The following is a 12529-nucleotide window of genomic DNA, read 5'->3' as shown; positions in this document are numbered from 1 at the left end:
TGGTACATATATACAGTGGAATACTACCCAGCCATAAATAAAAGAATGAAATAATGCCATTTGCAGCAACAAGGATGGACCTAGAGATTATCATACTGAGTGAAGTCAGACAAAGACAAATATCACATGACATCAACTATATGTGGAATCGAAAAAAATGATACAAATGAACTTACAAAACAGAAATGGAGTCACAGACATAGAAAACAAACTTATGGTTACCAAAGGGGAAGGGGGGGAGGGACAGATTAGGAGTTTGGGTTTAACAGATACACACTACTTTATATAAACTAGATAAACAAGGTCCTACTGTATAGCAGAGGGAACTGTAATAAATATCTTGTAATAAACTATAATAGAAAAGAATCTGAAAAAGAATATATACATATACACACACATCTATAAAACTGAGCCATTTTGCTGTACACCAGAAACTAACACAACATTGTAAATCAACTACACTTCAATAAAAAAAAATAGACTCCTTGATTTAATTGACTTTTTGTTGCGGTTGTTTAACTGATCGACGGTGTTGAAAAATACGGTGTTAAATAAAACTGCTCCTATTATTTTTCTCTTGGTTCCAGCTTCCCTCCTAAAAACACTTTTTTAAAGGAGATTCCCATATTAATAAAATCACTGGAAATTCCTTAGACATTAAGGAGTGTGTGTTGAACCCATTATTACAAATGATTAAGTATTGTTAATTTTAACATTTTTTTGGTAATAACTCTATTTTCACCAATGGAATCTTATACTTTGTGTTTCTAGAAAATAAACATTGTCTTTTTCTGTCCATAAAACCAAAGCATTAGAAACAACTCAAATGTTCCAAGTTACTAAGTGCCTGGCAATTATAGTTTTTGGGTAAGTGAAAACAAATATCAGAAATCTCTAATCTAGGTACATTTGAATCTTCAGATAAACTGAAAGCTGCTCTTCTCTCCAAATGTCCGCAGAGTAGGCATAACTTTTCAGCTGAATACAAGAATTACAATTAAGTGTAATTAAATTGATTGTAACTTACTAGAGTCAGAACCATCTTCTTCAAGAAGGAAAGGATCGTCCCCTGTGCGATGCGTGGGGGTGGGGTGGCGCGTGCGCTCGGCGCGCAGCACGGACTCAGCCATCAGGGATGGTTCAAGCTTGGCTGCACAGTGGTTGCTCCACAGGCCAATTAAGTCAGAATCTCTGGGGGGCAAGGCCCAGGCATCAATTTCATTTTCTTTAACGGAGGTGTAATTGACATATAGAATTTATTAGTTTCAGGTGTACAACATAATGATTCAATACCTGTATATGTTGCCAAATGATCACCACTATAAGTCTAGTCAACATCCATCACCACACAGTTATACATTTTTTTAAATTAATCTCATTTTCAGCAATATTTTAAAAAGCTCCTTAGGTGGCCCCATAGGCAACCAAGTTTGCCAACTACTAAACTAGAGGACTTAGCCTTACAGTGTAGTTCTCAAACTTCAGTGTATCAAACCCCGTGCCTGCCACACCCCTACACCCAGGGTTTCTGATCCAATAGGCCTGGGGCGGGGCCCGAGAATCTGCATTTCTCCTAAGTTTCCTGGCAATGCCACTAGCCCAGGACCACACTTTGAGAACCACTGCCCTACAAAATTACTGTCACCTTAAAAACACCCATGACCCAGGGTTGTTATTTTAAATCTCCCCACGTTGGCATGACTATGAAGAAGGACCAGGCAAATGCCGTGAGTGCGACGAAAGACCTTTTTTTGGAAGAAGGAAAGCGAACAACCAAATCTGCAGAAGCAAGCATTCCAGGTTGATGGAAGTTACCGCACCATATTTTGTGCTTTCTCTCACTGCCCTGAGGCTTAATGATAAACTCCTTCACCCTCCTGAGATAGTGATCAGAATGTTGGAGGAAACACCTGGGCTAGAGGAAACACCTCCAGTGGCAGAAGCAAGAGGCCCATTTACCACCCACAGCGTTTCTTCTAAGGAACAGTGTGACCTTAACTGAGCCGGTCACTTTGTCTCTTTGGGCCTTAGTTTCATCTGTAAAATGAGTCTCAAATGTTCCATCTAACTCCGAAATCTTATCAATTCCACGACATTTGACAAGAGAGGTGAGTTGCTCTACGGTTTGACCATGTTAGACTCTGGCCATCTTATGAGAGTTCAATCACGGAAGGGCCCGGATACCCACCACCTGCAAGGCGCACGGGAATCTCTGCTCTCTGGATGTCACCGCTGAAGTCAGACTAAAATTCAGTCACCTCTTTAAAGATTACCTTAATCAGTTTCTTGATTCAAACAAAAAACGTGTCAGGCATATGGATGGATCATAAAATAAGTGGCTTTCGTGTCAGGCATATTTCTGTTTTTGACCAGAACAACTCAGTTTGATAGCTAACAAGCCAAAAGAATGATAGATTCCACAAACTTGTGTGGCCTTGTCTTTTCCCATCCCAACCCTATTTTTTATATATAGGGTGATGTCTCCCATTTCCTTCTTGAGGGGCCCCTATTCTTCCCAAAGTCAGAATTATGCTTTTCACACATATATCCCCCTTTTTATTTCACACATGATAATATGCTGCACATACTTCTTTGCTGTGTTTTTTTAAAAGCGGGTTCCGCCTTAGCACCAGTTCCGCAGCTGTGCAGTAGGGATCTCACCCCAATTCATGGCAGACGTAGGGATCGGTGTTTGAAGCCCTGCATCAAAAGGATAATGCAATTATTTTGGTGTAAAATTTCATGTCGTAGCAAACACTGGTGTTTACGTTTTTAAAGTGACTTATGATTGCCACTGTCTTATCCACTTCGTTCTAAAATGCTTTTCTACTTGAGAGTGGACCAGGGGCCAGGGGCCAGGATGGATCTCCTCTGGAATTCTGACCTGAACGTCAGGAAGAGGATTAAGGAAGAAGGTCCTGGTTAAAATAAATCAATGGTTCTCAACCAGGGGCGATTTTTGCCCCCAGGGAATAGGCGGCGGGCTACTACTGACATCTACAGAGTAGAAGCCCAGGATGCTGCTGAACACCCCACGATGCACAGGACGGCCCCACGACAAGGAATTATCTAGTGCAAAATGCCAATGGTGCTGAGCTTGAGAAACCCTGAAATAAATTATCCTGATATACACACTATTACATATAAAATAGATAATTAATAAGGACCTAATGTATAGCACAGGGAACTCTTCTCAGTACTCTGTAATGGCCTATATGGGAAAAGAATCAAAAAGAGTGGATCTGGGGCTTCCCTGGTGGCGCAGTGGTTGAGAATCTGCCTGCCAATGCAGGGGACACGGGTTCGAGCCGTGGTCTGGGAAGATCCCACATGCCGCAGAGCAACTAGGCCCGTGAGCCACAACTACTGAGCCTGTGCGTCTGGAGCCTGTGCTCCGCAACAAGAAACGCCACGATAGTGAGAGGCCCGTGCACCGCGATGAAGAGTGGTCCCCACTTGCCGCAACTAGAGAAAACCCTCGCACAGAAACGAAGACCCAACACAGCCATAAAAAAATAAATAAAGAAAGAAAGAAAGAAAGAAAGAAATAGTGGATCTGTGTATTTGTATAACTGAGTCACTTTGCTGTACACCTGAAACTAACACAACATTGTAAATCAACTATAATCCAATAAAAATTTTTAATAAATAATAAATATGTGCAATTCCCCCCCCCCAAAAAAAGAAAGAAATTATCCTGGGAGGCAAAAGAAAATGGCCAGAGGGGCAAAGGGGGGCAGGAGCGGAAGGGCTCTTTCCCCGAGGGGAGGTGCCTGGCCCCAGAGAAAGCCTGCTGCGCCCTCCTTCATCCAGCTTCCCTCCCCCAACCCCATCCTGAAACACCTCCGTCAGGGACCTTGAAACGTTTATTGACGATAAAATTGGCTCTGAGGACAATATGTAATAAACTTAAGAAGCTAATAATCATAGGAAAAAAATGATTAACAGCAGAAGCGCACCAGAAATGGCTATGAAATCAATAGAGTATCTTAAACAGGTTTTTAAGCTGGAAGAGATGTAGTCATGCACCTTTTAAACAAGCGCTCCTTTGTTCTATTTACATTTTAATGCTGAGTGTGACTGTCTTGGTAGACTTGACATAAATGATTCTGACTGTAGATTTTCTTTTTTACAATACTGAAAGAGAAATACACCAACAAAAATACTAAAAAAAAAACCCCAAAACAAAAAAACAAACAACAAAAACCTCGCACTGTTGCCCTTGCTCCGAATGAATGATCCTGTCTGCAAGGGCAGGGCGATCATCCTCCCACGCTGCCTACATCACATGCTTGTGTATAAAACAATCCACGTAAACGCTAATGGCTTAATACATGTAAGCCTTGGTCACGTATTTCATTTATCTGGTATTTACCTCAGAGCCCCATCCTAACACAACGGCCTCCTAGTAACTGCTCCATCAAGAACGAATGGGTGAGTGAGTGTGAGACCCCCTCCTTCACTTTGCCCGTGGAAGAAATCATCAAGGCAGCCCAGAAGACTACAGATACAAATCTTCCATTTGACATCTGTCTGAGCCAAAATGTTCATAAGAGTCAAAAGACAGAGGAGCAAGAGGTATTTCTCAGATGAATTATAGTTCCTATAACTTGCACACATAAAACAAAACACCTCCAAATGACAAGGGTCGAGACCGCATTTACGGCCGCACCAATGCAAGTCAGTAAGAAATTACTGACTCACCAAAAACCAGCCTTCTTGTGCCATGGTTTTCCTCCATGTGCTCTTTTATTTTTTTTAATCTTTTAAAAAATTATTTATTTATTTATTTTTGGCTGCATTGGGTCTTCATTGCTGCACGCAGGCTTTCTTTGGTTGCGTCGAGCGGGGGCCACTCCGCTACGGTGCACGGGCTTCTCATTGCGGTGGCTTCTCTTGTTGTGGAGCACGGGCTCTAGGCACGTGGGCTTCAGTAGTTGTGGCACATGGGCTCAGTAGCTGTGGCTCGTGGGCTCTAGAGCGCAGGCTCAGTAGTTGTGGCGCACTGGCTTAGTGGCTCCGCGGCATGTGAGATCTTCCCGGACCAGGGCTCGAACCCGTGTCCCCTGCATTGGCAGGTGGATTCTTAACCACTGCACCAACAGGGGAGCCCTTTTATTCATAGGACACTGTTCATGAATTTTGTCTTCATTGAAGTGTTGCTCTTTGTAAGGCTATGAAAGCCGTCAGTGGGGAAATGAATGCACAGTTACTGCCGAGAGGGGTCTGTCCCTTTCAATACTTCAGGAGGCTGCTCTACAGCCCTGGTCCTAAAAACAGGATATTCTGAGGCTTCAGGAAGTTTCGGGTCCTTCCTTGGTTCTTCAGACAAGTATACTGTCAGTGGCACTTCCTGAGTTCATTCTATAGCAAACATACACTAAAATGTGCCCCCAAAGAATCCCTCTGATGATTTGACAAAGTGACACAAGTTCGGTCTAAGTCCTCACAATTTTTCTGTAACTCATGGTCAGTCTTAGCTTCGAGGCAAGAAGATAGTAGATTTAACACTCTCTGCATAGGGAAAATCAGAGAATCATGCATCCTCAGACACTGAAGGTCAAGTGCTCACAGACCTAAGAATCCCTCAAAGCACAGAAGGGCGACGTCCATCAGCAAATATTTAGGGCACTCTGCCTTCTGCCTGGACTGTTCCCCGGGGTCTCTAAAGACCACTTATGGCTTTAAAGGCAGCTCTGCCAAAGGACTGGCAGTCAAGCCAGGTCTTGAATGCGTTTCCTAAAGGTGTCCCCCCTTTTCCCTCTTTTATTTGTGACTACAGCCTTCAGCTTCTACAGTTAATTGACAATGGATTTTTTAAAAACTGTGACGCCACAGGTCGTTGGCACATTGTTGGGCTTGTCATATAGCCTCCTTTGTGTTGCAACTGGCACAAGATCAGAGCCATGCTTGTGAGATTCCTTAGCCAAGGTGGTGCTGGGGATCCAGAACTATCCACGTTAGAAGAAAGAGAATGAGAGTGACCGAGCACCCTGGCGTGCCCAGGACTGCAGGCTTTCCTGGGATGCAAGACTTCCAGAGGTAGCACTGAGAAAGTCCCCTGCAAGCCCAAACAAGTTGTTCACCTGATGGAGAAGGAACCATCTTTGCCACATTAGGACCACAGCCTTCAGTTAGAAGTAGTCCAACTAAATCTAGCATAGAGGTCAGGGCCTGTTCAAACTGCTGGGGACTTTAGCAATCATCTACCCCTTCTTTTTCACAAAGATACTCAGACTCAGAGTGGTACAGACATTCTCCCCAGGTCACACAGCTTGCTGGTAGCATGTCAGGAACCAGACCCTAGATCGCCACAGCCCCAATTTAGGGCACTTTCCACTGCATTACATTTTTTGCTCTGCCAGTCTCTTTCTATTGCTCTTGTGGAATGAGTTCAGCTGGGTTTTCTTCTGACCACAGGACTTAGCCGTTAGAACAGTGAAAACTGCTGTTTATATTGGGCACTGCTTTTTTTTAATGTTGTGATAGTGAATGGAATCAGGTTGCTGTAAACAGCCTCAATTGGTCACCATCTCCATTACCACATGTCATCCACTCCTGTCATTTCTACAGCCCAGCAAAGTGTCTTCAACATGCAACCATTTGTCATCACCAAATGCTACCCTTGGTGGAGACGGTCACGTGCCAGGACAATGTACCCCTGGGTGAGTGGATCGTGTTTGTGACTAGCTCACAGGCACATGGATTAGCATCTAGAGAGTGCATGAAAATCTTGCTTCTTCATACTTCGATTCTCTCAAAGGGAAGAAATAAGATGCCTGTTCTAAAAACTGAGGTTAATGTACAAAACCATCGGTTCTAAGCTCTTTACAGATATCATCTCGTTTACTCCTCATCACATCTTCTGAGAGAGGTACTATTATCCCACTTCACATACAAGGAAACTGAGGCACAGAGGGGGTAAGCAACTAGCCCAAAGAGGGTTTGTTGTTGTCATTGTCTTAACTCTAGTAAGTGGTGGAGTCTGTTTCTGAGCACCACGCTCTTTCAGGAGAGAAAACAAGAGCTCAGAGGTGACAACACATCAAACCAATCCAGAACGTGGACTTGGAAAGCAAGGGAAAAGGTGGAGGGCTGTGTTCCCGGGGTGCAGGAGATAAACCAATTAGGTGAAGATCTGCAGCGAAAAGGATCCACTCTGTCAACTTCTGCATGCAATGTACACAAAGGATAAGGCAGTACGTTTCAGCCCAACTTCCATCTTCACTGGCTATCCTCACTCTAACATAATAAGTACCAGACACCCTGTGCTGTCCTGCTTCAGTCCATGCTGGAGTACAGCCAGTGGTTCTGGAAAATTCTGCTGTGAAGTACCATCGGTAACAGCAGTCCCTTCACAAAGCCCTGTCTCACCTCCCCAGCCTCATTCGACCCTCTGAACCTCTTAGTATCACATCTTCCCCTTGGATGCTTAGCCCGTCCAGCCAGTAGGCCAGCTGGTGGGTTGGGGAGGACCTGCCATATGAAATCAAACACTTCCAAGGAGGCATGTGTGACAGCATTAATGAGGTGAAACTGTAAAGTTGGTGAAGTGATTTTGGTGTTTCCATCTCTCCATTTTCTTCCTCCCTTCTATTACATTTTATCCTGTTTTGTCTTAAAACTGTGATCTTCTCCAGCTGACTTGGTTTTAGTTCTTTATATTTCACTGGGACTTTTTAAGACAAACTGTTGCCACTCTCAGCATTACCCACACTTTAAAGCTGAGCTTTCCTGGGAGAACCGTAATTAGAAGTTTACTTTGTCCAGGACTTCCCTGGTGGTCCAGTGGTTAAGACCCTGCACTTCCACTGCAGGGGGCGCGGGTGTGATCCCTGGTCGGGGAACTAAGATCCCACATGCTGCACGCACGGTGTGGCCAAAAACAATTTTTTTACTTCATCCCCACGAGAGTAAAAGTATCACAGAATAGGTGACAGTTGTTTTATGGGAGCGGGAAACTCAAACTCTTCCTGGTGCTTCTGAATTCAAAGCATGTGAAAAACTTCTATGGGGCTTACATTTAAGTTTGGTCCATTCCAACCTACGGATATTGAACACGACTACTCTGATGTATAAACACACAGTGCAATCTTCAATTTTATAGGCAACGTCTAGAACTCTTACGTGGCCCAGATATTATGCTTTGGGGCAAGGAGACTGCTCATCAGTTCTTCGGCAACACCTTCAGAATGGAGAAGAGCTGACTTCAATGAACTTCTGGCTTTTCTGTAACTTTATATGCTGGGCTACAGCCATGATGTAGCAAACACTTCAAGGTACCCATCAAAACACATCACTCCATCAAAACATATTACTCCACAATGATGATACAAAGTATGAAAGAAAGAAGGAGCATGATTTTATTGAAATGTTTTTAGTACAGTGTTGGAAGATCTTCGAATCCTATATTCTAAACCAATACAAGCACTGCAAATGATGTAGTTCCGGAATCTATTTGACATCGTATCTACCAAAGGAAAGTTATAATACGAATCTCTTTAAGCTGGTTAATGTAATTTAAGTTGGAAACTGAGCAACTTTGGTATATTCATATTTCTCTGGCTCCCCTTTTTGGCTAGATGTACTCCAAGTCAACCGCCATGCAGCAGAGTCAGACAGGACCAATGTATTTGGTGGTTTCACTGAAATGTTTCCACATAAGCAGCAAGGGACGCACAAGTTCTGGGATTAAGCTGCTCTCAAGGCCGTCTTCATCATCTTTTTTGAACTGGACCATCAAAATAGTTAAGGTCTACATTGCTGCTGCGCAGGGCTACGTCTAGTCTATTTAGTTGATAGATGTACCAGAAGTACTTTAAAATACAAAAGTGGAGATAAATAACCATAGAAACAATCAATTCTTAATTCAGAGAATGACAATACCGATTTTTATATCTTTATCTGAAGATCATTATTTTAAAACTAGCTCTGTGTGTTAGACTCTTAAATCTTGGACGAAATGACTACCTTTAAATCAACTGGTTTTAGTCATTGTCAACATGTCTACACTGGGATGCCAAGCTGTCTACCTGCGTGCGTTCACAACTACATTTTCATTTCTCTATGCATAGAAATTTCAAGAAATACAGATATCACTCATTTGTCAAAAATAAAAATTACATACATCTAAACAGGCTCTTTACATATCTCAAATCAACTCTCGTCTAGATAGAGCCCATCGTATTGCATAGCTGACCCTAACCAGGCTACGCTATGATTTTTTCTCAAAAGCCCTCTTAAGGTACAGCAAAATGCTAGTCTCTGCAATGACTAAAACGATACTTGTAAACTTTGATTCACCCTCTGCTGTAGTGAAGTTTGAAACCTTAAAGATTGCTATTCAGATTTGTTAACAACTTAAACAGATTTCATTTTTCCACCCACAGAATTTAGATCAGAGACTTTCTTCTCTTCAAGTTTTGAGATTCAGCAGAAGGAGGAGATTGTTATTTATTATTCCTGGGCTTTGTCTGTGCAGGCACATTTTCTTCTTTGGGGGCGGAAGCACTCAGTTGGTTGTCCACCAACGCGCACTTAGGAAAATTCAGAGTTGATGCTTGCCGCCTGCCACCGGGGACGGGGGCGCCTCACTCAGGAGTCATCAAAAGCCACCTGTGGATAAAGCTATCTTCCCTCCACCATCACTCCTGGGCCACCATTTGAACATTAACTTCATGGAGCAACTAATGTTTCCTTATTTGTCCTTTTTCTGTAGGCCTTTCTCACCCACATTTTTCATGTAACAGCTTTAGTTAAAATAATCTGTTGCCTAGGACGCTTGCTACTTGTGATTACAAAAGGCAAAAGACCATGAGATCAACACTAAGGAAATAATATTTAAATATGTATTTGGAGGCACCCACAAACAATTCACCTTTTTCTCATGTCAAAAGCAAAACAGAGATCAGACTAGTAAATGTGAGGGGACTTAGGGAAGAAGTCTTTGTTGTGATGGAAATCCACAACATGAAACTCTTGGAAAAAAGGCAAAGTAAAAGCTAGAGCTAAAAACAGGACATTAAAAAAAAGATGGCAGGACATGAGGTGTATCTGGGATGGACACAGCATGGATGTGACACTGAACTTGCAGACTACCTCAAAACAGTTTCTCAGTCAGCTCTATTGCTGAACATAATTTTGGAATTTTAGAACAAGGTATTTCAGAGAAGTGACAGTTATGATTTTTAGAAGTGGCAATAAAAAAATACTGAACTACATTGCCTCTGATATGTCTAATGTTTACCAGAAATAAACGTGTCAGTGGCCATCTTCAGCTACATAAAATTTGGTCCAAATTAAGCATAATAACCAAAATGGCTTATTGGAAACCTGCTCACTAAAACAAATACTCAAAATTCAGGGTATTGTAAATTCTCTAAGGTTCACTTAGAAGCAAAAGGCTAATTCTCTACAGGGTTTCACCCAAATGTCCATAGGCATTATCATTCTATATTTACACAGAGGCTTTAATCTGAGGTGACCTTTGGTAACCCTGAAATACATAAACTATGAACTTCCACAATGGAATTATAAACTTGAAAGTTGTGGCCTCAAAGCAGTGACAGAACAAAGGAAAAAAAGGTCACCTATCAGAACAAATCAAGATAACAAAAACATTTCTCATTTAAGACTGCTCACTTAAAGATCAAATAACCACTGCCCTCCCCACCAAACTGGAAATAAATGGTCGAGAGCTTTAAGAGGGGGAAAACCAGTGGACCTCGGAGTATACAAAGATCTGATGCTTTTGCATTAATATAACTGCTTAGTCCTAAAGCTAATAAATCAGACAAATGCACGCAAGTCAGAAGCCAGAGCAGGCTTGCTTCCACACCTCACATCCTGGATTTACAGTGGGACGTGGCTGAACAGGTAAGACACAGATTCACCGTTGTGGGTCCTTCGAATCGCCTCGGCCAAGATCATCGAAATGTCAATAACCTAAACACCAATGAAAAGACAGAAAAGAGGAGAGGAAAGTGGGACATCTCAGTCATGTTTAATTAGAAACTTAGAAGCCAGAAAGCCTAGAAACGCTCTCTCCAGCACGTAAGATGTGCCACTATCGAACCTCCCCGCAGCCATTTCTTCTGAGAGGACAGAGAGTTTTGGGTCTGTCTTCAAATTACTATCCTGTACGGGATCCTGGAAGTGAGATTTTTCAGTGCAGATACTTCAAAGGCTTTTCAGGGCCGCTGTTAACCAGACACATCCTTTACTTTGGGTGCTTGTTGTTTTAAAATTAAATTTACTCAATCATTATGTGGAAGGTTTTTCTCTCTCTTGGTTTCTGAAAACACAGAAACTGTAACGTCTGACAGCACAGCTGTAAATCATCTAACTCCGGGGTCAGCCTGAGAACAGCCACAGACAATACATAAATGAATGGGCATGGCTGTGTTTCAGTAAAACTTTATTTACAAAAACAGATGGTGGGCTGGATTGGGCCCGGGGGCCTTAATTTGCTGACTCTCAGCTACTGAGAATCAGACATGAAAATCTAAGGCATAGCTATTTTGACCATTTTCTAATGAATCTCCTGGTGCCGAATGAACTGCGTTGCTCTCCGATGGATGAGAGATCACGAAGCGCATCACTCTGATCCGTCTTCATGCTCTAATGATGGGCATGGAGGCTTCCAGCAATGAAAGGACCTGCCAAGGTTCACCAAGACATAGAGGCAAAACGAGGACTCAAAGCCCTTCAACTTATTTCAGGCCAGTTGGTGTGAAGTGATCACTGCCAACTCTCTGGGGGCCTCCCGAGTCAGGAGGGAGAGAAGGAGTAAAGCTCGGAGACCCCTGGCACAGCCAAGCTGCTTCTTTGTTTTCCTCCCCCATTTTAAAAACCTGTGGCAAAATACATGTACCACAAAAGTTGCCATTTTAACCATTTTTAAGTACAGAACTCAGTGGCATTAATTACATTCCCAGTGGTATGTAAACATTTCCCAAACTTTTTCATCGTCCCAAACGGAAACCCTGCACCATTAAACACTAACTCCCTATCCCCCGCTCCTGGTCACCACCACTCTACTTCCCCTTTCTATGAACCTGACTACTCTAGGGCCCTCAGGAAAGTGGAATCTAGTTCACACATCACACAATATTTGTCCTTCTGTGACTGGTTTCTTTCTCTTAGCATACCGCTTTCAAGGTTCATCGATGTTGTTGCACGTATCAAAGTCTCCTTCCTTTTTAAGGCTGAGGAATATTTCATCGTATGAAGAGGCCACACTTCGGTTAACCATTCAACTGTCAGTGGACATTTGGTCATTTCCACCTTTTGGCTACCGTGAATAAGGCCTGCTGTGAATACTCGCGCATAAGGTTTTGTTTGAACAGCCGTTTTCAGATTTGGAGGAATAACCCTGGAGATGGACCAGGGGGGTCATGTGGTAACTCTGTTTAGCTTTAGCACAGCCTGTTTCTTAATGTTCTTTACTTTGGCTTTATTCACTTACTATTTATAACTTTGACCTCTGCTGGCCCCAGCCTTTCCCAGACATCTAACATGTTATCATACC

General features: G+C 42.7%; 2 protein-coding genes across 3 annotated transcripts in view; both read right to left on the bottom strand.

Annotated features, from left to right (window-relative positions):
* The window catches only part of TLR7 (toll like receptor 7), a 30232-nt gene extending 29105 nt beyond the window's left edge, over nt 1-1127 (bottom strand). Inside the window, exon 1 of the mRNA XM_059910233.1 lies at nt 1028-1127. Coding sequence (XP_059766216.1) covers nt 1028-1042 — 15 coding nt within the window. The 5' untranslated portion in view covers nt 1043-1127. The remainder of the gene's footprint in view (nt 1-1027) is intronic.
* A 1406-nt stretch (nt 1128-2533) lies between these two features.
* PRPS2 (phosphoribosyl pyrophosphate synthetase 2) overlaps nt 2534-12529 on the bottom strand; it is a 32138-nt gene continuing 22142 nt past the window's right edge. Inside the window, exons 7-8 of one of the 2 annotated variants that reach the window (XM_059911011.1) lie at nt 10838-10944; nt 2534-2700 (exon numbers count right to left, since the gene is read on the bottom strand). In XM_059911011.1, the coding sequence (XP_059766994.1) occupies nt 10852-10944 (93 nt within the window). In that variant the 3' untranslated portion in view covers nt 2534-2700; nt 10838-10851. Of the gene's footprint in view, nt 2701-8340; nt 10945-12529 lie in introns of those variants that run through there. The other variant, XM_059911010.1, reaches the window with a different exon arrangement.

The sequence above is a fragment of the Balaenoptera ricei genome, chromosome X, assembly GCF_028023285.1.
Source record: "Balaenoptera ricei isolate mBalRic1 chromosome X, mBalRic1.hap2, whole genome shotgun sequence".
Classification (NCBI taxonomy): domain Eukaryota; kingdom Metazoa; phylum Chordata; class Mammalia; order Artiodactyla; family Balaenopteridae; genus Balaenoptera; species Balaenoptera ricei.
Note: the sequence above shows the minus strand (reverse complement) of the source record. Positions and strands in the feature narration are given on the sequence as shown.